Below are 18,305 nucleotides of genomic sequence, written 5' to 3'. Positions count from 1 at the left end.
TGATCCAAGCTGTCTAGTCAATTCATCGGCCTTGTCTTTCCGGGCCTTCCTGTAAGCGATGATAACATCGTCAACGTAAAAGAAGAAGAGGACTCCTTCCTTCTTGAAACAACAAGGTTCGTGAGGAATCTGTGTGTAGCCTAACTCTAGGAGGGTCTTCGAGAGTTCTTTCTGCCATAGCAAGGGAGAGGCTCGTAGTCCGTACAGGGCCTTGTTGAGCTTCAGGATAGTTGCTGTTTTCTTATACCCCGGGGCCATGTGCATGAAAATATCCTGGTCAATTGGGGCGTTTACGAAGGCGTTGACCACATCGTATTGGACCATCTCTAGGTCAAATCTGGCCGCAATGGCTATCAGGGTCCGGAAAGACCTTCCGGCTAGGGTAGCTGCATATGTTTCTTGCAACCTTCCCTTAGCTTGTTGGTCTCCTCTGACCACTAGCCGTGCCTTGCATTTCTGAAATCGGCCGTGTTTATCGAACTTGTAAACGTATACCCACATACAGCCAAGGACTTGTTGGTCAACGGCGCAAGCGTCTTTCTTTCGAATCTCAGTCCAGGACCTCATTTCCTTGTGACTCTGAAGGTGGCTTTCTTCAGCCTCTTGAAAGAGCATTCCAAAAGGGTGATGCTTTAGGTCTTGATGTTTCGTCGGGGGCGGCGGTAGAGAGTTTCGATGCATTTTCACCCCTTGTCGGAGCTTCCGTTCAATTGAGGTCTGGAGAGGGGACTTTGTTCCGGCTAGGAAGGCTGCTTGCCACGAGACTGTTTTGTTTCCTTCGTCTGATAAGACCCTGGAGCTGTGCGCTAGTAGCGCTGACAGTGGTGTGACTGGAGGTGTTAGAAGGATATCAGAGTCTTCTGACTGTTTAAGGCCGTTTTCTAGGGCAGTCGCCACGATGCAGTCTTCTGTTTCGTCTGTAATAGGGCTGCTTTCGTCTGCTAGGGTGGTTGTTGGAAGGACCACTTCAATACAGTCTTCAACCTGTTCGGCTTGTTCGTTGTCGTCTTGTTCCGGCAGGGAGGATCCTTGTACGAACTTGGCAACTTCTTCTAGGTCAGCTTCGAGTAGTTCATCTTTGAAGCTTTCCCAGTCTCCGTTGCAGCCTTCGTCTTCATTAAATATGACGTCTCGAGTATTGACTATCCGGTTGATCGTGGGGATCCAGATCCTATAGATATTTGAGGACCTATATCCCACTAGGAAGCCGATCCAACCTTTGGGCTTAAGCCGCATCTTGCGATTGACCTTCTGCTGGGCATCTGAGGTCATTGCATAGGCCTTGCAGCCAAATGCCCGTAGGTGTGTTTGATCCGGCTGTTTCTTCGGCTGTGGAATCCCTGCTGCTTTGGCTGATGCTGTATGCAGTTGATCATATGGCGTTTTCCAGCCTGATGCGTAGTTCGGCGTTCGGTTGTACAGATAAACTGCTGTCCTTCCAATTTCTGGCCACAGCTGGTGAGGAAGCTTTGCGCCTGTTCGCATAGCCCTTTCCTTGTCCTTGACTACACCCCCTGAGCGTTCGGCACCCCCATTCTGGGCTTGTGTGTATGGGGCCGAGGGCTCGATGATGATAGCTCTATTCCTCAGGAAGTCTCCGATTTTCGGCTTGATCTCCGTGATCTCGTTATCGCATTCGATGACTTTGACCTTGAGGCCGTGTTGGACTTCCAGATGACTTAGGAAGGATTTGAAAGCGGTGATAACAGCTTCTGTCGTCCGGGCTGTGAGGTAGTAATCCCAGATGTAACCCGTAGCTCGGCAGGTTAACAACATCTGTGAGGTATAGCCGCCTATGCCTTCTTGGTAGTCATGGAAGTCAATAGCGATACGCTCGCCGGCCTTCTGATCGGATTGTCTTGGGGCTCGTCTGATTTGTCTCTTGATCTTCGATATGCCACAGGCGTCGCATTCAACAGTGGCTGGTCCTCGTATTCGCACCCCTTGAGAGGCCGAGATAAGATGTTCCAGAGCTTGTGGTCCCGGGTGCCCTAGGCGACTGTGCCATCGGATAGCTTCTCCCGTCAAAGGGGCTCTCTTTGTGTGAGAGCTGAATCTGTGGGCTGCAAAGGCTGCTTTTGGGAAGCTTTCTGACTGGTATTCGACGACATACTGGCCGTATAGGTCATGGATTGTGCATGCAATCGTTCGGTCGAGTCGTCGGAGGGTCGTTGGGTTACGCCTATTATCCCAATAGAAGCCTTTCTTTCGTAGTTGACGTAGGGAGACTAGGGTCGTAAGGAGCCGAGGGCAATAGGCTACATCTTCAAGCATTAGGACTCGAGTTCCTGTGAGCCTGATGGTCATGGTTCCGTAGCCTAAGATGGGTAGTTTTCGGTCTCCTGCCCAGATGAAGTCGCCTGGAATAGCCTGCTGGAATCTCGCTAGTCTGTTGGCACTGTTTGTGATTGAGATAGTAGCTCCGGGGTCGAGGATCACGGAGTTCCGTAAGGGATAGTTATCCCTTTGGGCTGCAAAGGCGGTCTTGATTTCGGCGACTGGTCGGCCGTACAGTCATTGGTCTGAGTTTTCTTCCTTTGTTGGCTGCATCAAGGTTCTGTCTTTTGTGGTCCTGGCCTTCTTCCGAGTGAGGGCTTTTACCTTGGCCTCCAGGTCTGAGTCTTCCTCGAGAGCTTCTTTCACCTTCTTTTGGATCTTCTCTCGGGGCTTGAATCCCTTCCATGCCTGATTTGGAAAGACATAGAAGCATTTCGCAAGTTCGTGGGATAACCCACACGCCGGGCATTCCTGTCTCTTCTCAGGAGACCTCTGGCGTTTTCTTTCTCCCTTCTTCGAAAATGGGTACTGGCCTTCAATGATGCGGGCGTCCCCTTCATCATCCTGGGGGTCCTCCCCAGCATAGCTCGCAGAAAACGCACCGCGGGCCACTCGGCCCTTCGTGGCTTCTGCATCTTGGAGCTCATTTCGGAAGGCGTTCCCTACATCTCGGTATGAGAGGGCCCTATTTTGCAATAGAGTCTTTGAAGAGATTTTGTATGAGGCAGTCCAGCTGGGCAAGATGTGTGTGGTGACACTGAAGAAGTCCCAGGCCCATGCACTGTTGTGGAGCGTTTCAGGGACCTCTCGTTGTCGCCCTTTCGCCATTGCCTCTTCCCATTGATCTAGCCACTTGAATGCTGCTTGGCTGACCGTCTTTGGGGCAGTTCTTAGTAATGTAAGATACCTATTTCTGGCATCCTTCGTTTCATCTTCCTCGGTCCTTCCACACCGGGCACGAAGGTTCCAGTGCCATTCGTATATTGATTCGTGTGACTGACAGCAGGTTTGAATCAAGCTTGGGGAGACCGTACGGATAACCCAGTCCTGAAGGGTTCCAAGAGCGTTTTTCTGTTTTTCGAAAACCTTCTCTTGTAGCTGATAAAAGGTTAAATCCTGCTGGAAGATCTTCTGGCCTTGGTCTGTAAGGTCAGAGATAGACCATGTTCCATTTGCCGTTTCCTGAATGTCGTCTGGGGCGCCGTCTTGAGATTCGGCAGTATGAGACCGGATTGTTCGTTGGGCTGTAGCGGTCTTCGTATATCTGCGTTTTCTTATATCCGGGATAGCTGGTTCGTCTCCGAGGAATGTCTTGCTTTTGAGGTGCTGCTGAAGACCAAGACGATGGGCCTGAAGGAGGAATTCATGCTCCCAGTTGAGGAAGTCCTCAGGCTTAGAGAGGGTAGCCGTAAGACCTTCCTTTTGGGGCTTGGATAGGGACATTATGTATGAGAAAGAGGGTTCTTCAAGGTATTGAAAAATAAAAATAAAAATGGTTGAGGCAATGAGACTCTTAATTGTCAGATATTAAGGTGAATCGTGTATATTTCTTGATTCTTTCGCAATCGAAGGACCATTGAGACCTTATATCTTTGACTGGTTCCTTCTAGGACTTGAGTCCTAGAAAGTCCTAGATGAAAGTCCTACGATCTAAGTTTAGGGCGTCAAACTTTAATCCTGAACCTTAATCCTGAAGTTGAGGGTGAACCCTCCAACATTCAACACGTCCATGGAAGCAACATCATCTGGGAAGGTCAAACGGTAAAGGGTAGGTTTTCTCTAGTCTCTAGGCTGTCATAAGAAGAAATTGACTGGATTTAGGCACTTTCGGCAGTGGTGTATCCTTCACATCAAACATTTTTGCCGATGCAGGCGGCAAGCAGGGAAATGCTTGGGCTGGGACGGGAACGAACGGGTTTCATACATATAACTGCTATAAGGGTACTAACCCGAATGGTAAACCTTGGGTGTTGTATACTGTGGATGGCTGGACTGTCAACGTTATCTACTTCTGCAATCCCTTCAATTAAAGAGCGATGCTTGGAGATATATAGACCTAGCAAATGTATATATTTCATTCACTCGCCTGATGGTCACTTGGTGGCCTGAACAGTGCCCATTGATTCATTACTTGTTGCCCAGCTTAAAGGAGGTCGCACTTGTCCTCGGTATATGGCAGTCGCATTGCCATTGACTCTAGAATTTGTTTGTACTTTCATATGTGTAGCCTGTTTGCCAGAAACTTGCGAGACAGAAAATGAAATGAGAAATTAAGGCACGAGTTCAGTAAGAAGGCTAATTGAAGTGCCCTGTTTGATTGTCATCGGGCTTCTGAAATGAATGTTGCTCCGTTGGGAGTCGCTCACGCTGAAGCTACTGGAGAGGGGCCCCGCCGATATCTTAGGAAATGAGTAATTAAAAAAGACTGAGCTAATTGATCATGTCAATCCAGGTCATGTGGTACAGAGTTGCCTTTGATTCAAGGTGATGTTTTTACAGAAGTTGATGTCGAAGACCGCAGTGCACTTTCCAGCCTGAGCCTCGACTTGATCTTCGCGCAGCAACAGTTCCAGCAACGCACAACCGGTCAGAGGGATATGACTGGGACAAATATGGTGGTAATAATCCGAAAGAAAGGCATTTTCTTTGAACTTGCATGAAGTTTTACTGCATGTATTGTAGCCAGCAAAGGTCAGACCAACTTGCCAGTACCTTGCCGACCAAAGTTATCATAGCCAAGCTACAGTCTGGATTGAGCAATAGGTATATTATAGTTTATTACCCTCCAAGCAATTTATGTCTTAATACTAAGCTAAATTTTCACTCCTGAATTACCACTTTTACTCTTCTAAATTCCTTTTCCACACCTTGACAGGCATAGGCCCCAGGATGTGGTTCATTGTCTCCTCTCTCTTCAGTTCAAAGCCCGCTGGTAGGGCAAACTCATACCGGTGAACTATTGAAGCAAGGCAAACAGTCTGTTCAAGATAAGAAATATTACGCCCAATACAACCTCGAGCACCAGCTGAGAAAGTAATAAAGTGAGACTGCAGTTCCTTGCCCTTTTCGCCCAAGAATCGTTCAGGAATGAACTTTTCTGACTCGGGATAAATACACTCGTCGCGATGCGCCACAAGAGCAGACACACCAACAGATGTGTTGCCCGGAATATACTGGCCCATAATCGTCAAACCTTCAGGAGGGGTCTGACGACCAAGATTCTGAGGAGTCGGGGGCCAGAGGCGAAGCGACTCATCGAGACAAGCACGAAGGTAGGGAAGGTGCTTAACCTTTTCGTAGGGCGCAACCACCTCATCGGGCTCTAGGACGGAGTCAAGTTCGTGTCGCAGGAGCTCCATTACCCTAGGGTTGAGAATCAACTGATAAAGAATGTTGGCCAAGGCAATAGCAGTCGTGACGCTTCCGGCGTTCATCATGATGTTGATTTCGGCAACAATCTCGCCCCATTCAAGCTCATGAGAGTTACCGTTCTTGTCCTCCATGAGCGCCTGAAAAAAGTCGTCAAGCTTTTCTCCCTTCTGGTATCGATCTAATCGGATTTGAGCTCGTCGCAATACAATGTCATCCCAGCCCTTCGCTGACTCTGACATCTTTCGATAGAAAGGAATGACGTTGGAAATCTTATTGAGCAACTTGTAATAGTCGTAGGTCCAGAGAAGATAGGACTGCTTGCGTGCAGTGGGATAAAGGCATTCGCGTAGATTGGTCTCGTAGACAGTACCGCATGTCTGCTGGGCTTCCACACGATCGTGACCTTGATCAAGAAGACCAAGTTTCTCCGAAAGGCCAATGTCGGCGATGGCGTCGAGGGAGAAAAAGTTGGACCAGGCGCGGAAGTCGACATTGACGTCTTGGGGGTCGGGAAACCTGGCACCCTTTTGCAAAGGAGCTGTGCAGACCTTATCAAAATGGTCCATCATTCGCTGCACCTTATCCGCGACCTTGTACTCCCAACCCTCAAGGTTTTTCAGTGCGTACGCAGATGACAGGACCTTTCGCTTTCGGGCATGGTCGTGTTTGTCGACAACATCGGCCAGGTTAAAATGAGTTCCGGCTCCTACGATGTATGATTTGTCCTTTGTACAGGGAGTTCCATGACCATAAATATCTTTGATGGCTTGACCGCCGGCGAAGGACAATGAGTTTGGCCCCGTTCGGATAATGGGCTTCGTCTTGTGTAATTTCGCAAGATGAGTCGACCGTGCGCCCCCATGGGCGAGGATCATGAAGGGAAGGTTAGACATGCCGGAGAATGGGGACATGTTAGGGAAGCGCCGAAGACCTTGATAGAGTCAGTATGACTGTTTCCCCTTTGGACAAGATATCTTACCCTTGGGGTCCTTGAGGTAGAGAATAAAAGGGTAGATAATGAAGTAGAAGACTACAGCGAAACCCACTGCAGCTGCATAGGGCGCTGAGCCCAAGGAGGCAACGGAGGCAGACATTATTAACAGTCTCGATAAGAGGTGAAGACTCTTGCTGAGACAGTATATAGTTGCAACTCGGGGCTAGAAAAGGAAGTAAAGGAAGAGACTGTTGTTTGGGCAAACTTGTAGGGATACAATGCATATGACGAAGACGAAGACAATATGACTTTCTTATACAGGGCAGCTTCTCTGAGGGTAAATAAATTAGTCTTTGCCAAATGCAATCATGATCGAGAGATTGCCACATTTGGCGACTTTCTCCGCTCCCAGCAAGTTTACCCCGCGTAGATTTACCCCGCGAGCTCTGAACATTTCCTTGCCAGTTCAGAAAGGAACCAGGACTAAGATGCCAAGGGGAACATAAAGCTGAGATGGCGGACTTGACTCGCTTCTCGAGCCTTGATCTCTTTTGGAAATCCGGGACAAATTTCCTCATACGCTGGCTATATCCACCAGGTCCACCGACAGTGTCAGACCAAGCGTGGGGGACAATTGCCTATTTCAGACACACCACCTTGGACATATTGAGCTATTTTTAAGTGGCCATACAAGGCAAGTTGCTCCATATGCATACGGTGTCAGGGTTTCCAGAGGGCAGGCTCAGACATAAACGGACGCAATTCACCCATAGTGAAAGCGATGATCCTAACCTGTACATAACCCCCACTGCCCAACCAATGAATTTTCACCAATCTTGGTGTGCTGATTTTAGAAAGTAAGGTTGACGGGTTGGCTCGATTCTCTTCTCGGTAAGTTAATCATCAGGTACGTTGTAAATAGGACATAGATAGGAGGAAGAGTAAGAAGTTCTTGTCTGCCCCCTGCCCAGCGTCCCATACATATGCTCAATACTTTGCCTTGGTAAAGCAAATTCTGAAAGTTTAGGTTTAACCTGTTTAAGATCGAAGATGAGCCTACTGTGGTTCGAACTCTTAGAGAGATGGCTTGGGGCGGATCATTCAGGCCGCAAATGCCCTCACATGGAAGAAAAAGCAACTGCAAGACACGTTGCACCTCATTTAGCTACTAAGAGAGACTTATGCTTACTTAACTGATGGCTGAGCTTACGAACAACAGGAAGCCTTTGCTCCAGCACCTCATTTTTAGTATATCTTAGTATGCTTTGTTTGAGATACTTAACTCGGGCAAAGAGAAAATATAAATTAATACAAAGCAGCAAATAATAACAATCCATACTAAGTCTCTGGAGTCTTTCGGGGGTTATTACCTTCTGACTTTCACCATGGCGTGATGAGAGCCGGCGTTGATTATAATGCAGATAAAGCCATATCTCGCCCATGTGTTACCGATGCATATTTACAACTCTACCTTTGGGGTTGTTATCTCAGCTACTTTCACTTACAGGCAAATTGACTCTATCAGCATCGACCCTTCTTTTGATTTAGTTATCTCCTGATTAAAATAACGAATTACACCAAAGTAATAACAGTTCCGAATGCGTTTTCCAGTTTGCAAAATCGTTGCTAAAAGCCGGGCATGGGAGTTGACGTCTTTATTTAATCAGGAACATAGTTTCAAGCAAATTGAAAAGTGTAGGCGGTATTGAATTTTAACGTAATATAGACTATCAAGGATATGGAGAACATCCTGAATGGTATCAGGTGTACAGTGTATCCATGCCGTGCAGGACGCGAAATCCCCCATTTAGGCCTTGGACGCCACAAAAGCCTGGCTGTTGGTCTTGAGATCACGCTGCATCTGCTTGGCCAACTTTACGTCAAACCCATTCTCGAAGACCTTCCTGACCTCTTCAAGTGGAAGCCCCTTTACCTCCGGGTAAAAGAAGATGACAAAAATCCAGCCAAAGAAGCAGATACCTGCGTAGAAGCCGAACGCGCCGCTAGGTGTCATGCTCTTCATCATAGAGAGGAAAGTAGACGCGATGATGAGGTTGCAGCTCCAGCAAGTGACTGTATTCATCATCGTGCCAAGCGCGCGAACCTCCAATGGTAAAAGCTCTGTCCCGACCCAGCCGATCGTGGCTACGCCAGTAGCGAAGAAGGCGACGTAGAAGATGATGGTGACAAGCACGACGATACCAGCCCAGTTGACGGAATCGGCCTGGAGGACGAGATCTTTGGAGATGGGAATCCAGTGGAATGCGACGGCGGCGATGACCATGCTCACAGCCTGAAAAGATGTCAGTATCGTGGCTTTGCCGAGAACTGGAGCGTATCTTACCATGCCCAGCACAGTGACTAGCAGAATGATGCGGCGCCCGAGTTTGTCTATAACAACCAAGTTGACGAATGTGAAGAGGAAGTTGGTAGCACCAACAACGATGGCAACGGCGGTGGGCTTGTTGAACCCGACAAGGGAGAACAGGGTCGCAGAGTAGTACATGAGAGTGTTGAAACCACCGAGCTGAGAGACTGTGATATTGTCAGCGACAAAGGTTCCGACCCATAAGCATATTCGAAGACTTACTGGCCATGACGGTACAAGCAGAAATCAGCGCACGAAGGTTAGAGGGCACACAGTGAAGCTGCTTAAATTGCCACCAGAGAGACTTATTGGCCACAACCGAAGACTCGACCTCAACAGTCCATACAAGGCGTTCAAGCTTAGACTTGAGCTGCTCCTCAGTGGCAGCAGGGTAAACTCGTCGCAGGCACTCCTCAGCTTCGTCTCTCTTTCCATGCGCAATAAGCTGTCGAGGCGACTCAGGACAGCGAGGCAACAGAGCGGCAAGGATGATGGGGGGAACGCCGCCGATAGCGATCATGTATCTCCAGCCATGAGGAACATCGGTAAGAGCGGCTCCAAGACCGTAGGAAACCAACTGACCCAGTGTCACACTGAGGTTGTCGAAGGCAATCATGCGACCGCGGTACTTGGCTGGGGCGAGCTCTCCAATGTAGAGAGGCTAAATACGTTAGTGACTTAGTTCAAGACAACTTTCAGCAGAACTAGGCTCTTACAATGATCATCGCCGCCGACCCTACCCCAAATCCCACAATTAGACGTCCAGCAGTCATGGCGGCAATATTGAAGGCAGCGGCCTGGACAACAGACCCAACGAGGAAGAGAAAGCAACCGATGTAGATTCCAAGCTTGCGACCGTATTTGTCAGCTGGAAGACCAGCGATCAGAGCACCAATGAGAGCGCCGCCAGAGGTGATGGAAGTGATGAGCTCTTGCTCATGGGAATCGAGATGGTGGCCGAGATCGTTGCCGATGGTGACCAGAACAGCTGAGATGACACCAGTGTCATAACCTGGCAGATCCTGTTAGGAGAGTTCAGAGGGGAAGTATTTGGGCTACGTACCGAACAAGAAGCCGCCCATGGCGACGGTAAATGTGATGAGCCAAACGGATTTGGATGGCTTGGTATCTTCGATGGAGTCGTCAAACTCGACAACGGTGCCGTGGGACTTTTCGAGGTGTTCGATATTGGGGGACGTCGACTTTTCTATGCCACCGCCCTCAATTGAGGACTTGCGGTCATCGTGAGAAGACATGTTGCAAAACGTCAAGATGGAAGACTAAGACAGAGATGAATGTTGTGATGCAGATGAGCGAGCTTGTTGTGAGGAAAATTGCAATACGTAAACGGAGCGCAGCGCCATATATATACTCCTGTGAGGCTAACGATTCATGCGACAATTACATGTTGTTTCATTGGCCTAGTCTACTCTCACGATCCCGAGAAACCTTGTTTTCCCGGGGCAGACCACCTCAAAAGTTGGGGTATTAGCGGGGCAGCGGTTGGAACCTGGGAATTGTGCACAAAATCTCGATTCAAGAAACAGTCTTCCCCAGATAACGACCCCGCTCCTCCGTGTTGACTGCCGTCGGCTCCATGTTTTGCGATCCCGAGTGTGAGAGTCTGGGGTGAAAAGGTGGGCTTCGTCTCTGCCGGAGTTAGTTTCCTTTATCAATTGGCAAGGTAAGGTTCAGCTTGCTACGTGGTGAGGGCACTTCGACTTGTGACTTGGCCTAGACCATGTGGACAATAAATGGCGGGGAGTTGGCGTTGACATTTACGATTCTTCTCGTTTTGGTGTTCTTGTTCCGAACCTTGTGGAGATCATCTCGTTTGTCGCCGGAACAAACACCCCGGATTTGTTATGCAACTGTTGCCATAGTTTTTAGGGTCTCTTGCTTTGGAGCGAGTGGAGATTAGTGGCGCATCTTCCGGAGTACCCCATGGGGAACCATGCCATGTCCTGGATTTATTTCTTTATCATGTGTGTTTTCGCTCTCCTCCAGGACTTGTGATTATATCGCTTAATTTAAAGGTTGTACGTATTGACAATTACTCTCGAAAAGCCCAATATTGGTACGGCTATTAGAACATCACACACAGAGCTTAGTAAGCGTATAGTGCAGACTCAAAATTATGCTACTTTACAGCTATCATCACAGCCTAGCTAAAGCCATCCCACGTCTTCTTTAGACTGTCCTTGCTATAGAGAATTAGCTTCCAGATTGTAAGTAAATGTATTGTTCAAATCATACATGTAAGAAGTAGGCCACCCAAACCGATCAGTTGCATTAGTTAGAACGCAAAGGAGGGTATCTTGTTCAGCGCGCTTGTCGAAAAGGTCTCCGACCAAGGCTATGGCCATGCATGCAGTCCTCAATACACATAAGCATAATCGCCAAAGTTCGGGGCCTATAACTCAAACGCACAGGTATGTGGGACTGGCTTCGCCCATGCCTGCGGCGATTGCGCAGACTATCTTGGTATCGTTCTTCATTTCGACCTACTCGAAATTAGACAAAATCCCTCAGTAGTCCCCGTGATTTTGTACCTCTATTTGCTTCATTGTCCTGTTCCTTGCAAGTCCAATCTTTGGAAGACGTGGATCGTGAGACATGAGAAGCATCCTGCTGAGATGGTAGTATTGCAAGCCAGCAGCCACTGGTTCGCTATATAGCCATATATCTGGAAGTACTTGTTTCTCGGGGTGATTGCATGTATATATAGGATCGAAGGAATCTGGTTTTGTCTCCGACCAGATAGTAGTGTCTTTCAGCAGCGCAGCATAGTGCTCAGTATCTTTATCGTCTGAGAAACAGTATCGGATAATGTCTGTCAAGTGAAGAAGCATAAGGTTCGCCCAGTCTTTGTCATCGACGGGAGCGCCTCTCTTGTCTGCGCACAGGGAATTTAAGTATGATGGGAAAGGTGCCTGATTGACAACTGCCAAGTAGGCTTCCAGTCGCAGATTTGCCCACGAGGCGGCTTCGGGGAGGTCCCCTTGTTCAAAGGGTTCTGTCGGTTCGTGCATCATGGTCGCTTGACCGAGAGAGGGAGAGGAGACCGAGCATTTAGCTGTGCATACCGAGTAATTAGTGAAACGGGTCCTAAACTAGCAAAATAACAACAAAGGTGCTCCAGACAACAGAAAATAAAAGACATTGACGATCAAGACACTGACCTTCCATGCTTTGCGCAAATCGTGATAACAGGTCCGCAACAGAATGGGTCTCTTCCATAGAAGAGTCAATGTTTGAACTGATGCTAGGCAAACGTTGGGTGTAATCAGAAGACGGCTCAGCCGCTGAGTCCAGGCAAGTCGTACTAGTTTTCCCCTTGCCGAGATGTCTCGAGGCGATCGTCAAGACAGACTCGAGAAGTCGAGGATATTGTAACACTCGGGTTGATATCCAACTGGAGAATGGCCGATTTGGATCCCCAAGATCGAAGGCATCGCTGAAGCCGGAAAAGAAGTGGCGAACCAACTCTGCCTCGTCTTGCTTGAGCACGCAGGTGGGTAGATGTAGCTGGTATTTATCATCGTATGAAGCATAGGTATCCTGTGCCGTAAATTCGGTGTTATTGAGATTACTATCAATCTGCTCAGTCGCAACGTTTGTGTATTCGTGAAACACCAGCCCAGGTAATCGATCAGAATGCTGGTGAAATGGCAAAGTCGCGTGGCCTAGATTACTAGACTCCTGGGGTTGACTATCTGTATGCGAGTAAGTCGAGCTGGTCGGACGTTGTTGCGCATCGTCGACGGCATGCTGACTACCAATACATGGTGATGTATGCTCTGTGTCTTGTCCTTCCAACAAGCAAAAGGGCTGGTCTTCCGACGAGCTGGGGTAGGCTTCAGGGTCTGACAAAGAGTTGAATGATCGAACGATGTCTAACGTCTGATCCACAAATTCGATCTCTTGCTTGACGAGCTTGCACCACCGTTGATTCGGTGGAAAGTCTAGCCCTCTTCCACGTGTTCTTGTGCTTTCTTAGTATATCATTTTTGTTATAGGGGCATTGCTATTGCTCACGTCGAGCCAAGCCTACTGTGGCGAAATCGACATTGGAGGCTTCTGTCACAATGGAGGTTTCTCGTGACGCACTGAGCACACGGAATTTCATCGTCGCCTTTAATGTAGATATCTAATTAGCATATGGCTATTGTAGGTGGATTGAGACACTAGGTTACATTTCAGATGTCTAATAGCACACACTAAATTTTAGCCATGATCAAGTTACCTGTATGACGTAGCTCACTTTAAACGGCAATTCTAGCAAGAATCAGTGAGACAGCGATGAAAAATAAGCATGGGGCTTGGCTTACCTTACAACCCGAGATTCTTTGCCCTGTCCGTCCCATATCGTATCATGTAGACGTCTGGGACAAGAAGCAAAATGGAATTAGCGGGGTACAGAGAACAAGCTGGGATAGGTCGGGAGACTTATACCTGTATTTGGCTCGGTTGGGAGGTAATTCCGGGCCCAAGTGGATCAGTCTCAGATGTTAGGAGAGTCACGGAATCCAGATTTGGGCTGCTTGTTCCGAGGCTAGGTCCCCGGCCTCAAACTTAGCCCCGGAACAACTACACCAAATTGAGCCATTATCTGCGCTGACTCCAAGCAGCCAAGACAAAGAGCAAACTCTATCGTGCTCATCATGCATGGAGAATGCGGGGAGTCTTTCGGCTTACCGAAGGAGCGACGACTCCAACGTAGTTTTCTCTCAGCTCTTCATCTCATAATGGCGGATTCGCCTATTCACGACGCGGTCATGCCGCCGTCTCTATGCCTTGCAGATAACTCGCCAGAATCCAGATCAGGCGAGGACATGGGGTATGGCTTTCCATTGGGACAAAACTTTGGCGCTCAATTGACATAGCAAAGGCTGTCTTCTCCAGCATCTTGCCTATCCAACTATTTCATTGGCAGCCCGCGTGGATTTACCTCCCCATTAAGAAGTCGGCGGGAAGCTTTTCTCTTAATTAATTACCTCCAAGATCTTTCACCAAGAGTAAGCAATCTTTATGTACACCATATAAGGTCTCTGACGGCCCATTTCCAGATTGATATCTGTGATCCGTCGAAGCGCTTTGGTCGCGAAGTGCCGAAGAGGGCTCGCCAACTGCCACTCCTAGCATACTCCATCCTAGCTTTCTCATCACGTCATCTAGCAATGATCACTGGTATTGACGACGAAAGTAGCGAAGAGTACCATAGCTATGCTCTACGCATCTTGATCCCCATCCTTGATGACCCGATGTCATCCTTAGATGAAAATCTTCTGGCAGCAGCTGTCCTTTTACGGTTGTACGAGGAGATGTGTGGTAAGCCAGTCTAAGCAAAGCCATGACTACAGTTTGCACATTAACGCTTTGAAAGATGTCGACACTGGAACCCATCTTGTTGGATGCGCACGACTCTGGAACAACATCCCTGACTTCATAGCCCAAGGCGGTTTAAGTGAAGCGGCCAGCTGGATAATGCTTCGACAAAATCTACACATCTCTCTCATTAAAGGCGAGCCGATGCAGGTAGATCTGAACAAATATAGACGCTCCAGATCATTTGTAGACACAACTGATGAGGACTTTGCCAATCGGATTATTCTTCTTTGCTGTCAGGTATTGGCCACCTGTTTTAGCCCGGGTGCACAGCCCGACTACGAAACGTGGGCGCATCTTGGTAAGGAGGTTGCGAGCTGGCATGATTCTATACCGTCGCACTATTCTCCTTATCATCATTCTGATGTCAAGAGTACTTCTACTGGGGTCAAATCGGCTTTTCCTATTGTGTGGATGATGAATCCTGCTCAAGGTCAGTGCGTTGCATACTTTCCGACGGAGCAAAATGACTTATGCTTTTGCAGTAATGGGATATCAACACTATTGTCTGGCTCGCATTCTACTGCACATCTCAGAGCCCAGACTATGGGTGTCTAGTTTAAGAACTATCGAGCATCGGGTAGCCGCAGATGTACGTCAATCATCTTCCTTCAAGCCTGGTTGCTAAACTTGTAATCTTAGAAAGCGGCCATGAAGGACCTCCATATCGCTATCGGTCTTGGCATCCATAACCCTTCGGTAGTTGGTGCTGGGTTCACCGTACATCATTTACTTTTTACTTGTGAGCTCTGGGTCACGTCTTACTAAGGAAGGTCGCTAACGGTCTAGGTGGGTGTTTGTTAACCAATCCTGTAGAACAACAGGAGGTGCTTCGTTTTATAGATAGCTTTGGCAGGAATATTGGATGGCCAGTGCATCGATTAAAAGATAGATTAAATACGATATGGAATTAAAGAATTGAAAATGCATATTTGGTATGCCTGATGGAAGCATTAGCTGTGAGTTAATTAATGTACCTTAGGTAATCACAAGGAATAAGATCCTTGAGTCGAGTTATCATCAGAATGTCAATTAAGAGCCTAGCTGCTGAGGTTCACTGCTTACCCCAGACCTCTAGAGTGATATACTACGGTTTCAGCGCAGCAATTAGTCAGCCAGCTTACCTGTTGGCCCCACAAGATTGAATCTCGCTCTCTCATTCTTTCTCGTAGCTTTGTATCTCATACACGCCTTATCGCCCTACGACCTCTGCCCTTGAAACCCGACATTTTATGACAGTATACAGTTCTATTTGACATCATGCCCAAGTCTATCCCCCTCTTACTTCCTAACCAGCATCAAGGAGGAATCCTACGGGATGCTATCCACCGCGACAACATGGGTCAGAGACGAGAGCAATGCCGCGACCCTGATACGAGCATCAATCTTGATGTTTCCGTTGTGTATTCGACGGATGTTCTTGCTGCCAGGACTGGCACTGTTGATTCCTCTCAACCTACTTGGCTCAGCGGCATGAGCGGCAATTCTTTTTCTCGAGTTTCCCCCAGTCTCCTCGACCCGTTCAACACCCTGTGCGAGAGTCCCGAACGATTACGACAGCTTCTTAGATATCGTAGGGCTTTAGACCTTCGTAAGCCTCGTGTTAAGCTCAACTGCTAATCTGTTTCCATAGCATTAGCCAAGGCCGTCGGGGAACCGCTGTTTCGAATCGATCAACAGACGCATTGTGTTGTGCTCCAAGGCTTAGGTAACGAGGATGGCCAGGCGCCATTGTTGACCCACAAGTCATTGTTCCATGCTCTATCTCTTCTCCTCGCATTAGCAGCCAACGACTACCAGCAAAACTACGAAACGATGCACCACCGCAGTCAGGTTCTTCAGTCTCTCAATCGAGACTTATCCCATTTTGGCGGTGACTCGACAATACTCCATACCATAACAGCCATTCTTATGTTGATTAGCTATGAATACCGAGTCCGCGATACATATCCAGGTCCTGCCTGCGCTGCTACACATATCCATGGCCTCCAAACTATAATCTCCCAACGTAACATTTTGACCAGTCAACATAGTGTCTCGCATATTACTCAGGTTCAGCGAGCTCTGTTTTGGCAGGACATAATCTGCTCCCTTGCAACTGGTGCACCCCGAGTCTTGCAATTCGACAATCGCGGGATGTTTACCCGCTTGCGGGAGGATGAGACGTACCGTAGCTACTTTGCTTTGCCACAAGGATTCATACCGCACACCTATGGGTGGCCTGCAGCAGTACCTGCTGTGTTCGAGGATCTCAACGCATTATGCTGCGCCGTGGACACAATGCGCCGAGGGACAAGAGCGCCAATCACCTTTATCAATAATGACGACAAGGATATTTCAGTTACCCCAATGCCGTTGATGGAGGACTTGGATGATGAGGGGTACCCATTATGCAATAGCCAAGCCAACTTGCAGATTAGACTTGTGGATCTTCTTAGTGGAACAAGAAGAGATGGTTCGCAGAGCAAAGAATCCCTGATTTACAGAGCGTGCCTCTTTGCGGCTTATCTCTGCACATATCGACTTTCTGAAGGTGTTTGGGGAGGGTACTTTGCGCCCGAGAAGTGTGTCACCGAGATACTTGATTGTATGACAGACTTCACAAGGCAAATGTCGCCGTGGAAGCTTGCGCCAGACATCTCATTCTGGTTGCTGCATATGGCTGGTGGCCTAACAAAGAGTCAGCTCCATAAGGACCAAGCGGCTGCGTTGGTGGAACGTTATCGGTGCTTCTACTCAACTGGTTACGGCCAGGACTGGGAGCTAGTGGAGATGAGGTTGAAGAAGTTTATCTGGTGTGAACATGTCATGAAGCAAAAGATGTATAGGTTCTGGCAAGAATGCCAGATTGGTTGCTGCTAACTCTAGGATAACGATACCACATATTTATAGGATGTCTGTATATAGAATAATCAGGCTAGATGCTCTCAATGTCTTCACGCTCAGCAATAAGGTAGGTTGGGGTTAGAGCAAGAACCAGGGATGAAGCCTTGCTTAGTTGTTCCAATGTCAGCCTCGTAGATCATGGCATCGCCAGCCAGAATACGATCGCTGATGTGTACAAGGCCCTGCATTCATTAGTCTCCAATCATCTTCAGTCTGGTCTTCTCTCTCCCCAGGCACTTACATTGGTTACAGGGATATTGGCTTCGACGATGGTCGCCACATTGTTGAGCACAAGATCTCCGCCTTTGATCTCAGCCGATGCATAGAGGTAAGACCCCAGTTGAAATCGAGTCTTTTCCGCAGTGAAGTTGCTCGTGTATAGACGCGAGTTGGGAATGTAGTGATGTTGAAGCATCTGTCCAGACCACCAGCGTCCCTTGGGTGTACTGGCAAATGTCTTATAGTATTCACCTGTATTATTGAACGCTTCATTGGAAGGCGCGATAAATGTGTATTGCCAGTCTGCACTTGTACTAAACGCTTGAAGGAAACCTTTATCCAGTCAGCTCTGAATACACTGGTGACGGTTGGGAATTCGAGGTCACCAACCTGGTGTCTGCTCAACAAGTTTGGAAAGCTCGGACAAATCCTCGCGGGACTTGATAAAGTCAAGCAATGTAGTTTCTCCCGACTTGGTGGGAGGTTGGTAGATTTCCTCTGGGATCGGAGCGTATGACAGTGCTTGTCTATCGAAGACTTTCGCATTACATAATGCAACGGCAGCGAACAAGACAAGCGATAGTTGAAACTTCATGTTGATAATTCGAAGTCTGTTACTATGAGACAGAAGCGCTTAAGTTAGATCTTGACGGGTCAGCGAATTTGTAGAAAAGTAGATGTAACTTTGATGATATAAAAGGCTGCCTGGATGATATCAGACTGTTTCCCCAGACATCGAAGGCGGATTGTTACTAAGCCTCTTATCAATTAAGGATTAAACAACAACTGGGAAACATGTCACACGCCCGAAAGATGGCCCGCCACTCGCCACTAAGTTCATTATGGAACGGGAATTGCGGG

The 18,305-nt window shown here is 48.1% G+C and overlaps 5 protein-coding genes across 6 annotated transcripts; 1 reads left to right on the top strand and 4 right to left on the bottom strand.

The window, feature by feature from the left end:
* Positions 1 to 5,117: 5,117 nt before the first annotated feature.
* FOXG_02681 (cytochrome P450 oxidoreductase) lies at positions 5,118 to 6,743 on the bottom strand (the record flags this gene model as incomplete). The annotated part of the gene is made up of 2 exons (XM_018380148.1): positions 5,118 to 6,580; positions 6,629 to 6,743. The coding sequence occupies 2 exons, from the start codon at positions 6,741 to 6,743 to the stop codon at positions 5,118 to 5,120; spliced, it is 1,578 nt and encodes a 525-aa protein (XP_018236351.1).
* Positions 6,744 to 8,390: 1,647 nt separating this feature from the next.
* Positions 8,391 to 10,207, bottom strand: FOXG_02680 (uncharacterized protein; the record flags this gene model as incomplete). The annotated part of the gene is made up of 5 exons (XM_018380147.1): positions 8,391 to 8,876; positions 8,928 to 9,118; positions 9,174 to 9,612; positions 9,668 to 9,963; positions 10,015 to 10,207. The coding sequence occupies 5 exons, from the start codon at positions 10,205 to 10,207 to the stop codon at positions 8,391 to 8,393; spliced, it is 1,605 nt and encodes a 534-aa protein (XP_018236350.1).
* Positions 10,208 to 10,912: 705 nt separating this feature from the next.
* Positions 10,913 to 13,364, bottom strand: FOXG_18381 (uncharacterized protein). 2 transcript variants are annotated; one of them, XM_018398454.1, is made up of 9 exons: positions 13,283 to 13,364; positions 13,216 to 13,229; positions 13,148 to 13,158; positions 12,990 to 13,086; positions 12,134 to 12,936; positions 11,504 to 12,027; positions 11,382 to 11,455; positions 11,208 to 11,327; positions 10,913 to 11,155 (listed from the first exon to the last, which is right to left on the bottom strand). In XM_018398454.1, exons 1-9 carry the CDS (start codon positions 13,316 to 13,318, stop codon positions 11,116 to 11,118), a joined length of 1,719 nt encoding a protein of 572 aa, XP_018236348.1. In that variant the 5' UTR covers positions 13,319 to 13,364; the 3' UTR covers positions 10,913 to 11,115. The 2 variants fall into 2 exon arrangements, with proteins under 2 accessions (XP_018236348.1, XP_018236349.1); XM_018398455.1 differs by having other exon boundaries at positions 11,057 to 11,155; positions 11,208 to 11,455.
* Positions 13,365 to 13,699: 335 nt separating this feature from the next.
* FOXG_02679 (uncharacterized protein) lies at positions 13,700 to 17,267 on the top strand (the record flags this gene model as incomplete). Its single annotated transcript, XM_018380146.1, has 8 exons — positions 13,700 to 13,791; positions 13,843 to 13,969; positions 14,021 to 14,282; positions 14,338 to 14,772; positions 14,825 to 14,931; positions 14,982 to 15,059; positions 15,636 to 15,930; positions 15,973 to 17,267. 8 exons carry the CDS (start codon positions 13,700 to 13,702, stop codon positions 17,199 to 17,201), a joined length of 2,625 nt encoding a protein of 874 aa, XP_018236347.1. The 3' UTR covers positions 17,202 to 17,267.
* Positions 17,268 to 17,281: 14 nt separating this feature from the next.
* Positions 17,282 to 18,062, bottom strand: FOXG_02678 (uncharacterized protein; the record flags this gene model as incomplete). Its single annotated transcript, XM_018380145.1, has 3 exons — positions 17,835 to 18,062; positions 17,467 to 17,777; positions 17,282 to 17,407 (listed from the first exon to the last, which is right to left on the bottom strand). Exons 1-3 carry the CDS (start codon positions 18,037 to 18,039, stop codon positions 17,282 to 17,284), a joined length of 642 nt encoding a protein of 213 aa, XP_018236346.1. The 5' UTR covers positions 18,040 to 18,062.
* Between the last annotated feature and the right edge of the window lie 243 nt (positions 18,063 to 18,305).

This window comes from Fusarium oxysporum, chromosome 8 (genome assembly GCF_000149955.1).
Source record: "Fusarium oxysporum f. sp. lycopersici 4287 chromosome 8, whole genome shotgun sequence".
Taxonomy (NCBI): Eukaryota; Fungi; Ascomycota; class Sordariomycetes; order Hypocreales; family Nectriaceae; genus Fusarium; species Fusarium oxysporum.
Note: the sequence above shows the minus strand (reverse complement) of the source record. Positions and strands in the feature narration are given on the sequence as shown.

Coding starts and splice junctions, on each gene's coding strand:
- FOXG_18381 (XM_018398454.1), bottom strand. CDS start 13,318: ATGGGACGGACAGGGCAAAGAATCTCGGGTTGTAAG. Junction 11,456..11,503: donor GGACAATGAAGCAAATAGAG/GTACAAAATCAC, acceptor AATTTCGAGTAG/GTCGAAATGAAGAACGATAC. Junction 11,328..11,381: donor GAAGCCAGTCCCACATACCT/GTGCGTTTGAGT, acceptor ATGTGTATTGAG/GACTGCATGCATGGCCATAG.